Source organism: Ostrea edulis, chromosome 4 (assembly GCF_947568905.1).
Source record: "Ostrea edulis chromosome 4, xbOstEdul1.1, whole genome shotgun sequence".
In the NCBI taxonomy this organism is placed as follows: Eukaryota; Metazoa; Mollusca; class Bivalvia; order Ostreida; family Ostreidae; genus Ostrea; species Ostrea edulis.
The window spans coordinates 24198947-24212327 of NC_079167.1; the positions used below are offsets into that span (position 1 = coordinate 24198947).

The window sequence follows — 13381 nt, forward strand, 5'->3', positions numbered from 1 at the left end:
ACTGTTAACACACAGTAGACTACTGGTAATGGACTGTTAACACACAGACTACTGGTAATGGACTGTTAACACACAGACTACTGGTAATGAACTGTTAACAAACAGACTACTACTAGTAATGGACTGTTAACACACAGTAGACTACTGGTAATGGACTGTTAACACACAGTAGACTACTGGTAATGGACTGTTAACACACAGACTACTGGTAATGGACTGTTAACAAACAGACTACTACTAGTAATGGACTGTTAACACACAGTAGACTACTGGTAATGGACTGTTAACACACAGACTACTGGTAATGGACTGTTAACACACAGTAGACTACTAGTAATGAACTGTTAACACACAGTAGACTACTGATAATGGACTGTTAACACAAAGACTACTGGTAATGGACTGTTAACACACAGTAGACTACTAGTAATGAACTGTTAACACACAGTAGACTACTGTTAATGAACTGTTAACACACAGACTACTGGTAATGGACTGTTAACACACAGTAGACTACTAGTAATGAACTGTTAACACACAGTAGACTACTGATAATGGACTGTTAACACACAGTAGACTACTGATAATGGACTATTAACACACAGACTACTGGTAATGGACTGTTAACACACAGTAGACTACTAGTAATGAACTGTTAACACACAGTAGACTACTGATAATGGACTGTTAACACACAGTAGACTACTGGTAATGGACTGTTAACACACAGACTACTGGTAATGGATTGTTAACACACAGACTACTAGTAATGGACTGTTAACACACAGTAGACTATTGGTAATGAACTGTTAACACACAGTAGACTACTGGTAATGAACTGTTAACACACAGTAGAATACTGGTAATGGACTGTTAACACACAGTAGACTACTAGTAATGGACTGTTAACACACAGACTACTAGTAATGGACTGTTAACACAGTAGACTACTAGTAATGAAATGTTAACACACAGTAGACTACTGATAATGGACTGTTAACACACAGACTACTGGTAATGGACTGTTAACACACAGTAGACTACTAGTAATGAACTGTTAACACACAGTAGACTACTGTTAATGAAATGTTACCACACAGACTACTGGTAATGGACTGTTAACACAGTAGACTACTGGTAATGAACTGTTAACACACACAGACTACTGGTAATGGACTGTTAACACACAGTAGACTACTGGTAATGGACTGTTAACACACAGACTACTGGTAATGGACTGTTAACACACAGTAGACTACTAGTAATGAACTGTTAACACACAGACTACTAGTAATGGACTGTTAACACACAGTAGACTACTGGTTATGAACTGTTAACACACAGACTACTGGTAATGGACTGTTAACACACAGACTACTGGTAATGGACTGTTAACACACAGTAGACTACTGGTTATGAACTGTTAACACACAGACTACTGATAATGAACTGTTTACACAGACTACTGAACTTTTGCGAGAAGGGCTGACTTGGACATTTAAACCTACGTATGGTATGGAAGCACAATATCGTTAATTATATGAAATATCGAATTGTTGGCAAATATAGTATAACGGAAAGTATACAGGGAACTTCTACTGCCTTGCTCTTACGCTACATGTAGCCTTTTGATCACGCAAGTTAAGAAAAGGCGAGCATGTTCAAGCCACTGCCCGTTACAAAATCGTGGCAACATTGCTGTATGCATCTGAGACATGGGCCACAACCAGGAAACATGAGCAATGACTAGACACCTTCGATTCCAGATGTCTTAGAATTATTCTGAAGACCAAATGGTGCGAACGAAGGCGCAACAGTGACATTCGAGAGCTCACAGATCAACCATATGCCTAAACACTACTCATGAGGAATCGGCTGAGATGGTTGGGTCACATGTCAAGGATGGGAGACGAAAGATTCCCTAAGTGAATGTACGAGTGGGACCCTACATCGGTCGGAGGCAGACGTAAACAAGGACGACAACGGCAGAGATGGCAGGACACGCTGGCAAGAAACTTTACAACTGCTAACATATCAGGAGGCCAAAAATATAGCCAAAGACCGTGTGACATGGAGGGATACCATAGCGGCACTGATGTGATAACACTCACTAACAGTATCCAGTGAGTGAGTGAGTGGGTGAGTATGCAGGGAACTTCTGCTGCCTTGCTCTTAAGCTACATGTAGCCTTTTGATCACGCAAGTTAAGCAAAGGCGAGTGTGTTCAAACCACTGCCCGTTACAAAATCGTGGCAGCGTATTGACTGATGTTTGGTGGGAGGCCTGCTTCAAGTCGAGTATCTCTGGAACTCTGGGACTTTGTGTCCTTGTACGCACGTAGTGATGTCTGGGGACGACGGTGGTTGTCGTCGGAAACAGTAGATGCCTTTGCTGAAGAGGTGCCAATCAATCAGAATAGACCCATGCTAAGCTACGGGATGAAGCTTCCCTGATAGGGGGAAGTGTAGCAGACAGTATGTAGGGAATTTCTACTGCTTTGCTAGAGAGCTAGTGTTTCTAGTGATATGGTAATATTTCTCTAAGCAACGGTGAGCGCATTCAGATCACTGTACGTTACAATATTATTATAGTAGGCCTGTTATGTTTCAAATGATACATTGTAACTCGAATGTACATACTGTCATGTAATTTTATTATGCAGGAGCTTTGCGTTTTCTTTTATCAAAATGCATGGATTTGTTGTGCAGCTCTATTCAATCATATACACACAGGTACAATGCAGAGTGAAGCATGCCGACAATTCGGAATTACACTAATGCAGATCTGTAGCTCTCTGGGAAAATATTTGGGTCTACCAGAGAGCTACAGATCCACCGCTTATAAGAACCTTTGGTTTACGGCGCAGGTCATTGTATTCTTGCATCATGATCTAAAAAAATTCTAATATATATTCCCAGTACATGTATATTTCTGTCCAAACATTTATTATTGCCCCAATGCGAACCGAAAACTCGCAACTTCAAATGGGTTCATTTGTAGAGCTATCCATGTTAGGTAGCAGTGAATTTGAACCCCATTCATTTTTATATCTATTCATTCTATCCAATATGAAGTATGTACAGTGATCCCCTGCTATATTGCCCCGTTATAATGCCACCCTCGCATATCGCCAAAAAAGTTCAAAGTCCCGATTTCCTTGCTATGTAAAACCCCGTTATAACACATACGCCATCTGCCAACCTATTTACAGGTATGATTTGGTCAACTACCGTTATAATCACCCCCGCTAATTATCATCAATCAACGGCAGGAAAATTTCAGTGAGCAGGCTTAACCAATTATCCACCGTTACTCCTCCAGGTATCAAAGTTTGGAGCAGATAATAAGTTACGTAAACGATAATCATCTGAGTTCAAATATGCAGTATTGTTTTTGAAATCTGAGCATGGTGGACACACCGAAATCTAATAACACAATGATGTAGTAGATAAAATTTGTTTGATTTCTTATGACAGCTGTACACCCCCCTCCCCGATATAATGCCACCCCCGTTATAATGCCAAAATTGCATAGGTACATATGTTGGCGTTATAACGGGGGATCACTGTATTCGGTCTTGTTGAAATAATTTATATTATCAATTTATGATAGTTCTATATCTATAAAAGAAATAATTCATTGAGCCAATGACTGAGAGTAAAAGAAAGAAAGAGGGGTGTGTGTGTGTGTGTGTGTATGTGTGTGTGTAGACTGTGTGTCATCTAGCCATAAGGATACAACCATTATACAAACACTATGACTACAAAAACACTGCCAACAGCCCTGAGACCCTTCCTGTGTACATCAAAATAATACACAGAACTCTGATCTCTTGGCCAGGTAAATTAGATGAGCTCACCAGTGATCCGTGAAGAAACACTAAGGTATTTTATTTGCGTCTTTAACACACAGCAAACCACTTAATATCAAATTCCAATACCACAGCACATTTCACATATTCAATAGCTTTCATTCTTGATAATTTCGAATGGTGTGTTATCCCTCCTTAAGACAAATTTCATGCAGTTCCTCCTACCTACCATCAGATGTCACTGCCTTTTGGTGAGGCTGAAGCAGAGCTGCAAATTCCTGTAAGTCGCTGCTACGGATTATTCTATCTAAATACCTACAATAACACATTGTAATTGTATACATTAACAGTGTGAACATAATAACAAGAGGCCCATGGGCCACATTGCTCACCTGAGTCACCTTGGTCCACATTTAAAAATTTTCCTTAATATATATTTGCATGTAAAACTTTGATCCCTATTGTGGCCTCAACCTATCCCCGGGGGCCATGATTTATACAAACTTGAATCTGCACTATGTCGGGAAGCTTTCATGTAAATGTAAACTTCTTTGGCCCAATGATTCTTGAGAAGATTTTTAAAGATTTTTCCTATATATCTGTATGTAAAATTTTTATCCCATATTGTGGCCCCATCCTTCACCTGGGGGGCATGATTTTAGCAAATCTGAATCTGCACTATGTCAGGAAACTTTCATGTAAATGTAAACTTTTCTGGCCCAGTGATTCTGCAGAAGATTTTTTATGATTGTCCCTATATATTTGTATGTAAAACTTTGATTTCCTATTGTGGCCCCATCCTGCCCCAAGGAACAATGATTTTCACAAACTTGAGATTATCTCCCTTTTGAAGGGGGCATGGCCCTTCATTTGAATAAAATTTAAATTCCTTCACCAAAGGATGTTATTTACCAAGTTTGGTTGAAATTGGCCCAATGCTTCTGGAAAAGAAGCTGAAAATGAAAAAAGTTTACAAACAGACAAACGGATGACGGGCAACAGGCGATCAGAAAAGCTCACTTGAGCTTTCAGGTCAGATGAGCTAACAAGAACTGCAAATTCCTGTAAGTCACTTCAATGAATTATTCTATCTAAATACCTACATTAACATGTTGTAATTGTTTACATTAAAAATGGGAACATACTAACAAGAAAAATTCTAATAAGAATCTATAAACTGGCTATACCCAAACAAACTGTTTTAAAATTATCATTTATTAACAAACTTTATTCAGGACAAAATCCTCACCTGTAATGTAAATATGGAAGTCAGATGGGGCCATGCAGAATGTCAAATAATCATCTAACAACTTATATATTGACAGTGCAGTCTTGATAATGTCAAAGTATTGACAATGGTGCAGTAGCATGAAGAGCAATAATGCAATGACAATGAAAGTGCAAAAGTGTGATAGCGATAGCATATGGAGCACCAAAAAATAGTATTTAACAATCAGAATATATCATCAATTTATTTGATGTGTGCAACAATTCAATTAAAGATCTCTTAAAATAATTAATGATATTTTCAATTCTGAATTATTGCACATATTCATTGAATTGTTGATTCTGCTGAATTGATGAGCGCTAAAATTGAATTGTAGCTCTCTTCAAATGAATTAGTGACATCAACAATTGAATTGCTGCACACTACAATTCAATTGAAGAGAGCAATAATTCAATTAATGCATGCATCAATTCCTTTCATGCTCGCAATAATTGAATCATTGCTCTATTGATGTACGCAATAATTCTTTTAGCGAGAGCAACTATATAATTCAAGATCTCTTCCATTCCATACATCCACAAATGAATTGCTGGTAATGATCTCTTAGTGGAATTGTTGTTCTCTTTAAAAGATTTGAAGCGTGCATTAATTCCTTATATAAAAGCGTCATCAATAATTCAAGATATCTTCAATTGAATTAAAGTTTTTCAGCCCGAAAATTTCCAATTTTGATGAGGCAGACAGGAATTTTTTTTTTTTAACTTGGCTGTAGCATGAGTTATCTTTCTTTTTTAATGTTGACTGTACATGTAGAATGAGTTACATTTTCTTTCACATATATAAAATAAGCAATGGAATATGGAATTTATAGCTTCACACATTACATACTAGCTGCAATAATGTAGCCCTATCCGATTTTTTTTAGTCTGCCCCCCCCCCCCCCCCCCCCCCCCCCCCAAAGAAACGGAGAGGGCTCATTATTGCAGCTAATTACTTACTATTAAATGTATTCTATTATTCTTAACCACTTGCACATAATAGAGTTTGAATTCAATAATAATTGAACAAAAGATACTAAAAATCTTGTTAAAACCTTCTAAAAGTTTTACATAAATATCTATAACAAGAGTTACCTTATTTACAAAAATAAACAAATATAAATTGACAAAAAAAAATTCCATGTGGTACCTTTTCAACAAATGCAGCGGGGCCTGAGAAACTAATGATTAAATTTTTTTTAACTAATAGGAAAATAATGAATTATCAAGCTCATTAAATCAATTATGGATATGTTTAACATAATTAGTGATATCTCTAACTAAAACAATATCATCAATTGAATTAAATTTTTAAATGCTTGCATTTATTCACTTGAAGATATCTTTGATTAATTTAATGCGTGTCATTGATTAATTGAATTCCATGAATCAATTACAGATTTGCTCTCTGGACTTAAAGATATCATGACTGGAAATAACGATATCATCCATTGAATTATTTTGTATATAGTAAAACATGATTACAGCAAACATGCTTATAATGAGTTCACGCTTACAACAAATTAGAATTCCCTATAGTTTTAAAAACATGTTATGAATTTCATTGTATATAACAAAATTATGTTTATTATGAATCAAAATTGTTCATCCCCAGTACTTTGCTATAAGCATTTTTTTACTGTATCAAATTCATTGGAAGATACATGCATCATTAATTCACGTAACACACACATTGATTTAATCATGTCATCAACTGAATCATTACATGCGTATATGGTTTTTATTGCTTAGCACTTTCTACATGTATGTAGCAGCAGGATTTCTTCACAGTTTACGGTAAAAATTGAAATATACTATTATATATTCATGAACAGACCTATGCTGAGAAGCTCAATTTACGAAAATACACATACAGTACATTTTTTTTTTTTATCATGGACTACTGTGGAACCATTTTAATTCATGGAGGCCAATGTTCATGGGCAACCAAAATTTTGCTGGTTCGTGGGGGACGTAACTTTGTGGGTAAGCGATACGATGTCACAAGGAGAGATAACTCTTCTTGGTTTAAAAAAAATTGTTCGAGGACATCTAAATTTGTGGGTAAGAGTGACCCACAAAATCCACGAACATCCGTCCCCCCACGAACAATGACGATTTCCACAGTATTAATTCATTTTTCATTAAATTATCAAAGAAATTATTAACGAAGGAAAGTCAACACAATTCCAATGCCAATTTTGAATCAAATGTTTTTTCCTTACATTTTTTCCAAAATATTATAAGCAGGCAGTTGAGTACAACGTTCATCTTTGAATAGTGTGGCCAGCATTCTTGATCTTTGCTGTCCTGAAATCCCCAAAAGAAAATTATTTTATTTCATTTCTTCCAATCTGAAGTGCCATTTTAAGACTTAAAAATCTGTTAACGTATGAATTAAGCCTTGCATCATTGTTCTGTGTCTTTACCTTTGTTCACAGTTGTTCATTAAATCTTGACACACAAAGGAAGTAAACCCAATATCAAGATGTTATTGTACAGGTTAGGAGATAAGAGTTTCTTACTGTAAAAATATCTCTTAACTGGGAAGAATTGTTTTTAGCACACTAAAACTGATGTCTTCCCTTCCATTTTCCGTAGTTTTTTAAAATATATTATTTTTAGGGATCATCTTTAAAGTGGAAAATTTAGAATTATGGTATACAAAAGTCAACCTATCTGTATACATGTATGTGCTTCAACCAACAGTGTTGTCAACTTATGATAGTAAATAAAATTTGCCAACATACTAAATATCATAGGCCTATGTCAAATGAGAAAATAAAGGGCCCAAAGGCCTCATTGATCACCTGACTATAGAAAAAGTATCATTAGTCCTATAAAGAAGATATAATCTAAATGTTTTAAACACATATATACTATATAATACTAAGTTTTGGCCCCACCCCCAAGGGCAGAACCTCTACCCAAGGGATCATGAAAATTACAATTTCTGTAAAGGGTTTCCTACCCTACATCACTGTGCATATAGTTTTTCTTACACATGTGAGATTGTAGCGACAGTTTTTTGAAAATCCGTTAATTTTTTAGCAGTTTTTGCCCCCACCCCTAAGGCCCCCAGGGGTGCAGGAGTCTTGAAATTTACAGTATATTTCACCCTTGTCCCAAAGATGCTTCATACCAAATTTAAAAGGAATTGGAATGGTTGTTATCAAGAAGAAGTTAAAAATTTCTATTGTTCACAGACATTTATTAACGGACCAATTTGGCCCCATCCTGATACTGAAACCTCTACCCCTTTAGTTTCAATCTGGTATAATTATCTAAGTGTTTTACACATAAACACTACATACCAAGTTTGGCCCCGGTCACCCTGGGGTCAGAACCCCTACCCAAGGGATCATGAAATTTACCATTTTGGTAGAGGCCTTCCTGCTCTACATCACTATGCATTTAGTTTTTCTTACACATGTACAGTTGTAAAGAAGATTTTTGAAAATTGGTCAATTTTTGGCAGTTTTTGCCCTGCTCCTAAGGCCCCCAGGAGTTCTGAAATTTACAAGTTTTGTCCCCCTTGTTCCAAAGATGCTTCATACCAAATTTGAAAAGAATTGGGATGGTAGTTATCAAAAAGCTGAAAATGTTTAATTGCTAATGCACGATGAACGTTGGACAACGACAGACGCTGACCAATTGCAATAGGTCACCTGAGTTTACTGAGCGGCCTAAAAAGGGTCGGAATGCCCAGTAAAATAGATTGTACAAGTGTTTGGATTAGATAGTTTTAAATTTTATACAGTTAATTTACCTGCAGATGCTAGAACGGTACAGATAAGAGCATTTTTGAGTGCTTGCATTCTTTCCTCTTCTGCTACTATAGTTTTGTAGGAAAGTTCATTGTATCTTTGTGCAGCCTCAATAAATTTCCTCCTGTAGTCCAGCACTCTTGCATAACATGCCTAAACAAGAAACACACACTTGTACATGTACAGGTATGCATTGATAAATGATATACAGTCAAACCTGTATTAAGAGACCGTCCAACGGAGAATGGAAAAAAGGTCACATATGACAGGTGGTCTCTTAATACAGGTTGCCTATTTTCCACAGTTAATGCATAAAATTTCGCAAGTAATATACAGAAATAGTTTGTACAATGGAGAAAATAACTTTACATGTATTTGGAATTTATCATTAAGGATATCAAGTAAGGTTTTAATAGTTGTAAAATAAAATTAATAATAGTGTAGTTAAAAATCCAGAAAACAATGTGTTGTATCATAACTTATTATTCATCAAAAATTACATTTAATCTGTTAAGAATGATAAAATTTGCATGCATTTCATATTACACATTTACATGAGATTTAAATCTCATATATGAACTGCATGTAAATTTTCTAAAACTTATAAACATTTTGTTGTAAAGAGTATTTATGTATCAGATTTTAAATCATGGTCGTTGGTCACGTCAGACAAGGTGGTCGTTTAATACAGGTACAATATATAGGGCAACGTCTTGGGGGGGGGGGGGGGGGGGGGGGCTTTTTATGGTCACATACTAGGGGTGAAACAATGCATCGCGATGCGGTCGCATCGCGATGTAGTGGTCTCGATTCAATGTTCGATTTATTCCGGGTCTGTTTCGGTTCGATACAGTTCTAAAATCATAGCACACATTGCTCTTGATAACACGGTTTCTGAATAGCCAATGGAATTGAAAATTGCCCAATCAACATACGAGTAAACTTTGCTGTATCAAAATGGACGCAGTCGAGTTGAAAAATGCACCCCCAATGTATAAATCCTGGGTATGGTGACATTTTGGCTTTAGGACAAGTGATAAGATTGTTGTTCTATGTTAAACGTTTTTACATTATGTAGAATTTATTTGCAGAGAGCAATAAATACAAAGAAACATAAAAAATCTTAGCATTATAAAGAATTTGGTACATGTTATTGTATCGAATCGAAAATCATCGAATCGAGACTAAAGTATCGAAAATCGAATCGAGAAGGTACTGTATCGTTTCATCCCTATCACATACGACAGTGAGTCACTTAATACAGTGGGTCACTATGGCAGTTTTGACTGTAAAAGTACAGTGGGACCTCATTAACCCGGACACTAACAATCCAGATCCTTGAAGAGACCTTTACATACAAATATTTGTGGGAACTAAATTTTTACACAGTAATTTAAAAATCGTTAATCTGGAAATTCATGTTCCAGATTTATATGGACAGTTTTTACTAACAAGAGGCCCAAGGGCCTAGAATCGCTCTTCTGATAAATTGTACAACCCCACCATTTCTATTCTTAGCCTCTTAGTATTCTAAATCTTTAGTTAAATCCTAAGAATTCAAGAAAAGTAGGTCAATGTGACCTACTTCTTGGTTTATACATTTTGAGAACCCAAGAAATATCAACTGACAAAGTTTGATGATTTTAAGCCAATTAGTATCTGCATATTGAAATATAGCTGTCAAATTCCAATCGTAGGTCATGGTGACCTACTTTTTGGTCAACTTTTTGGCGAACTCCGAACATGCAAGACCCATCAACTGACAAAGTTTGATGACTGTAGGTCAAATAGTATCTGAAATATATAAATATAGCCGTCAAATTCCAAAAGTAGGTCAAGGTGACCTACTTTTTCGTCAACACCCTTCAAACATGCAAGACCCAACAACTGACAAAGTTTGATGACTGTAGGTCAAATAGTATCTGAATTATATAAATATAGCCGTCCAATTCCAAAAGTAGGTCAAAAGGTGACCTACTTTTTGGTCGACACCCTTTGAACATGCAAGACGCATCAACTGACAAAGTTTGATGACTGTAGGTCAAATAGTATCTGAAATATATAAATATAGCCGTCCAATTCCAAAAGTAGGTCAAGTTGACCTACTTTTTGTTCGAAACCCTTCGCACACGCAAGACCCAACAACCGACAAAGTTTGATGACTGTAGGTCAAATAGTATCTGAAATATATAAATATAGCCGTCAAATTCCAAAAGTAGGTCAAAGTGACCTACTTTTTGGTCGACACACTCCGTAGACTCAAGATGCATCAACTGTCAAAGTTTGATGATTGTAGGTCAATTAGTGACTGAAATATATAAATATAACTGTCAAATGCCAAAAGTAGGTCACAGTGACCTACTTTTTGGTCGATACACTCCGAAGACTCAAGATGCATCAACTGACAAAGTTTGATGATTGTAGGTCAAATAGTGTCTGAAATATAGTAATTTAGCTGTCAAATACCAAAAGTAGGTCACGGTGACCTACTTTTTGGTCGACACAAACCGAAGACTGAAGACGCATCAACTGACAAAGTTTGATGATCCTAGGTTTTACAGTGCCCAAAATATGCATCTAAAATTGAAAATGTGAAATTTGAATATCTGCAAAATTCAAAAAGTAGGTCACTGTGACCTACTTTTTTATAAATATGTTTCAAGGCCTCAAGATGCATCAACTTACAAGATTTGATGATTCTAAACCTCTCGGTATTTGAAATAACAACTTAAAATATATCTATAAATGATAAGCCATAAAATTCAGAAAGTAGGTCACGGTGATTTATTTTTCAGTTGACGCATTTCAAGGTCCCATGATCCACCAACTAACAAGTTTTGATATCATAGGCTTCAAAGTGTCTAAGATATGCATCAAAATTAATTTTAAAATAAATACCTGCAAAATTCAAAAAGTAGGTCACCGTGACCTACTTTTGAGACAACTTGACACAAGGTCCTAAGATGCATCAACTGTCAAAATTTGATGATCCTAGTCCTTATAATGACTAAAATATCAAAGATTTAAGGAAATATAAATTTAGGTCAACTTTGAAGTGACCTTGAGACCACGCCCTTTGCCCCAGGGTAATGCCTTGAACAATTTTTAATCTACAACATATCCTCATCCTTATGTGTAAGTTTGGTGATAATCTACCCAGTGGTTTTTTTAGCAACCACTACTTTTGTTTGTATTTTCCTGATTATCTCCCCTTGTTAAAGGGTCACATCCCTCTATTTAGTATGTATGAAAGCCCTTGGGCCAATGATACCCTGTAACAAATTTGAAAAAAATTGGCCAAGGGGTTCTTGAGTTATAGCCCTTTTTCTAAAAGGTTTACGCACACCGCACAAATGGCCATAGCATTAGCTCTTTGAGCCTTCGGCTCAGAAGAGCTAAAAATGTGGAAATTGAATGAAAATTGTTTCATTAACCTGAAAAGTAATTCTTTTAAAAATTTATATGTCTCAGACAATTTTAGCAAGGTGTAAATTGCATAGAAAACACAGGTCACACTGTCTGACAGAAGTAAACACCTGTTTCCTGTAAACACCTGCTTATTAGAAAACTTGCATTGTTGCTAAATCTGTCATCCTGGATATCATTTAAAAGTATGTGTTTAATTTATCTTCATAATGACATGTCAAGAAGAAAGTGTTTGCTAATTAAGATACCACATCCAATACATGCAGTGTTAAGTTGTAAACAAATCAACAGCATACCGTATAGCGGGTTTATCACGTGGGTCTAAAATTTAGCGATTTGCTGGCTCAAAGGTATGTTAATAATTTTTGCGGAATAAACTTTGGCAGACAGGGAAGAGCTGTCTCTCTTTCAAATGCTGATGTCGCAATTGGTTGCATATTTGGCGTGTAAAATTTTGGCGGAAAGCTATCTAACCACTAAAATAAGTCAAAATTATAACCCTGCAGAAAAAAACCCGCTATACGGTATCAGCTAAGATAATTAATAAATTAGATCCATTGATCCCCTCTGGCTCATATTGTTTGTTACAAAAGGATTTAACAACATCCCATTCAGGGTCATGTCAGAGCAACCTTTTACTCGGCCAAAGAAATTCTTTCCAGAGAAATTTTGATTCATTGTTTGGAAATGATTGAGCATTTCCTTCATCATATATAACACCCTTAGTTGTTGTGAGAGATTGAAATTTAAGGAAGATGTTATGCTTTACAAGAAGAGATCAGATCAGAATGTGTTGTGAACTTGTGACAGTGATACAATTAAGGAAGGGGTTTTCACAATAAAATATTTTATGTCAATCTGCTACATATGTTTGACTAGTAAGAAATAACTTCCTATTAGCTATAGCTACCACCGCAACCAACACTTCTACATACGCTAACAAGAGCATGTACAAATGTACAGGACTCAAAGAGAACAAAATGAACCTTGCTTTAACTGCACTGTTAATAGAGAATTCAATTTTCCTTCACCAGAACTGGTTGGAATGTCACGTAAGTGTGAAACTCCCGTAACTTTTTAAGTTAGCTGTGTGTAATTATTCATTTATGGT

The 13381-nt window shown here is 36.0% G+C and overlaps 1 protein-coding gene across 3 annotated transcripts in view; it reads right to left on the reverse strand.

Moving 5' to 3' along the window:
- Positions 1-13381, reverse strand: part of LOC125668670 (COP9 signalosome complex subunit 4-like) — a 29905-nt gene that overhangs the window by 5019 nt on the left and 11505 nt on the right. For all 3 annotated transcript variants that reach the window (XM_056162308.1, XM_056162309.1, XM_056162310.1), the window contains exons 7-9: positions 8847-8997; positions 7303-7387; positions 4041-4126 (exon numbers count right to left, since the gene is read on the reverse strand). In XM_056162308.1, coding sequence (XP_056018283.1) covers positions 4041-4126; positions 7303-7387; positions 8847-8997 — 322 coding nt within the window. The remainder of the gene's footprint in view (positions 1-4040; positions 4127-7302; positions 7388-8846; positions 8998-13381) is intronic.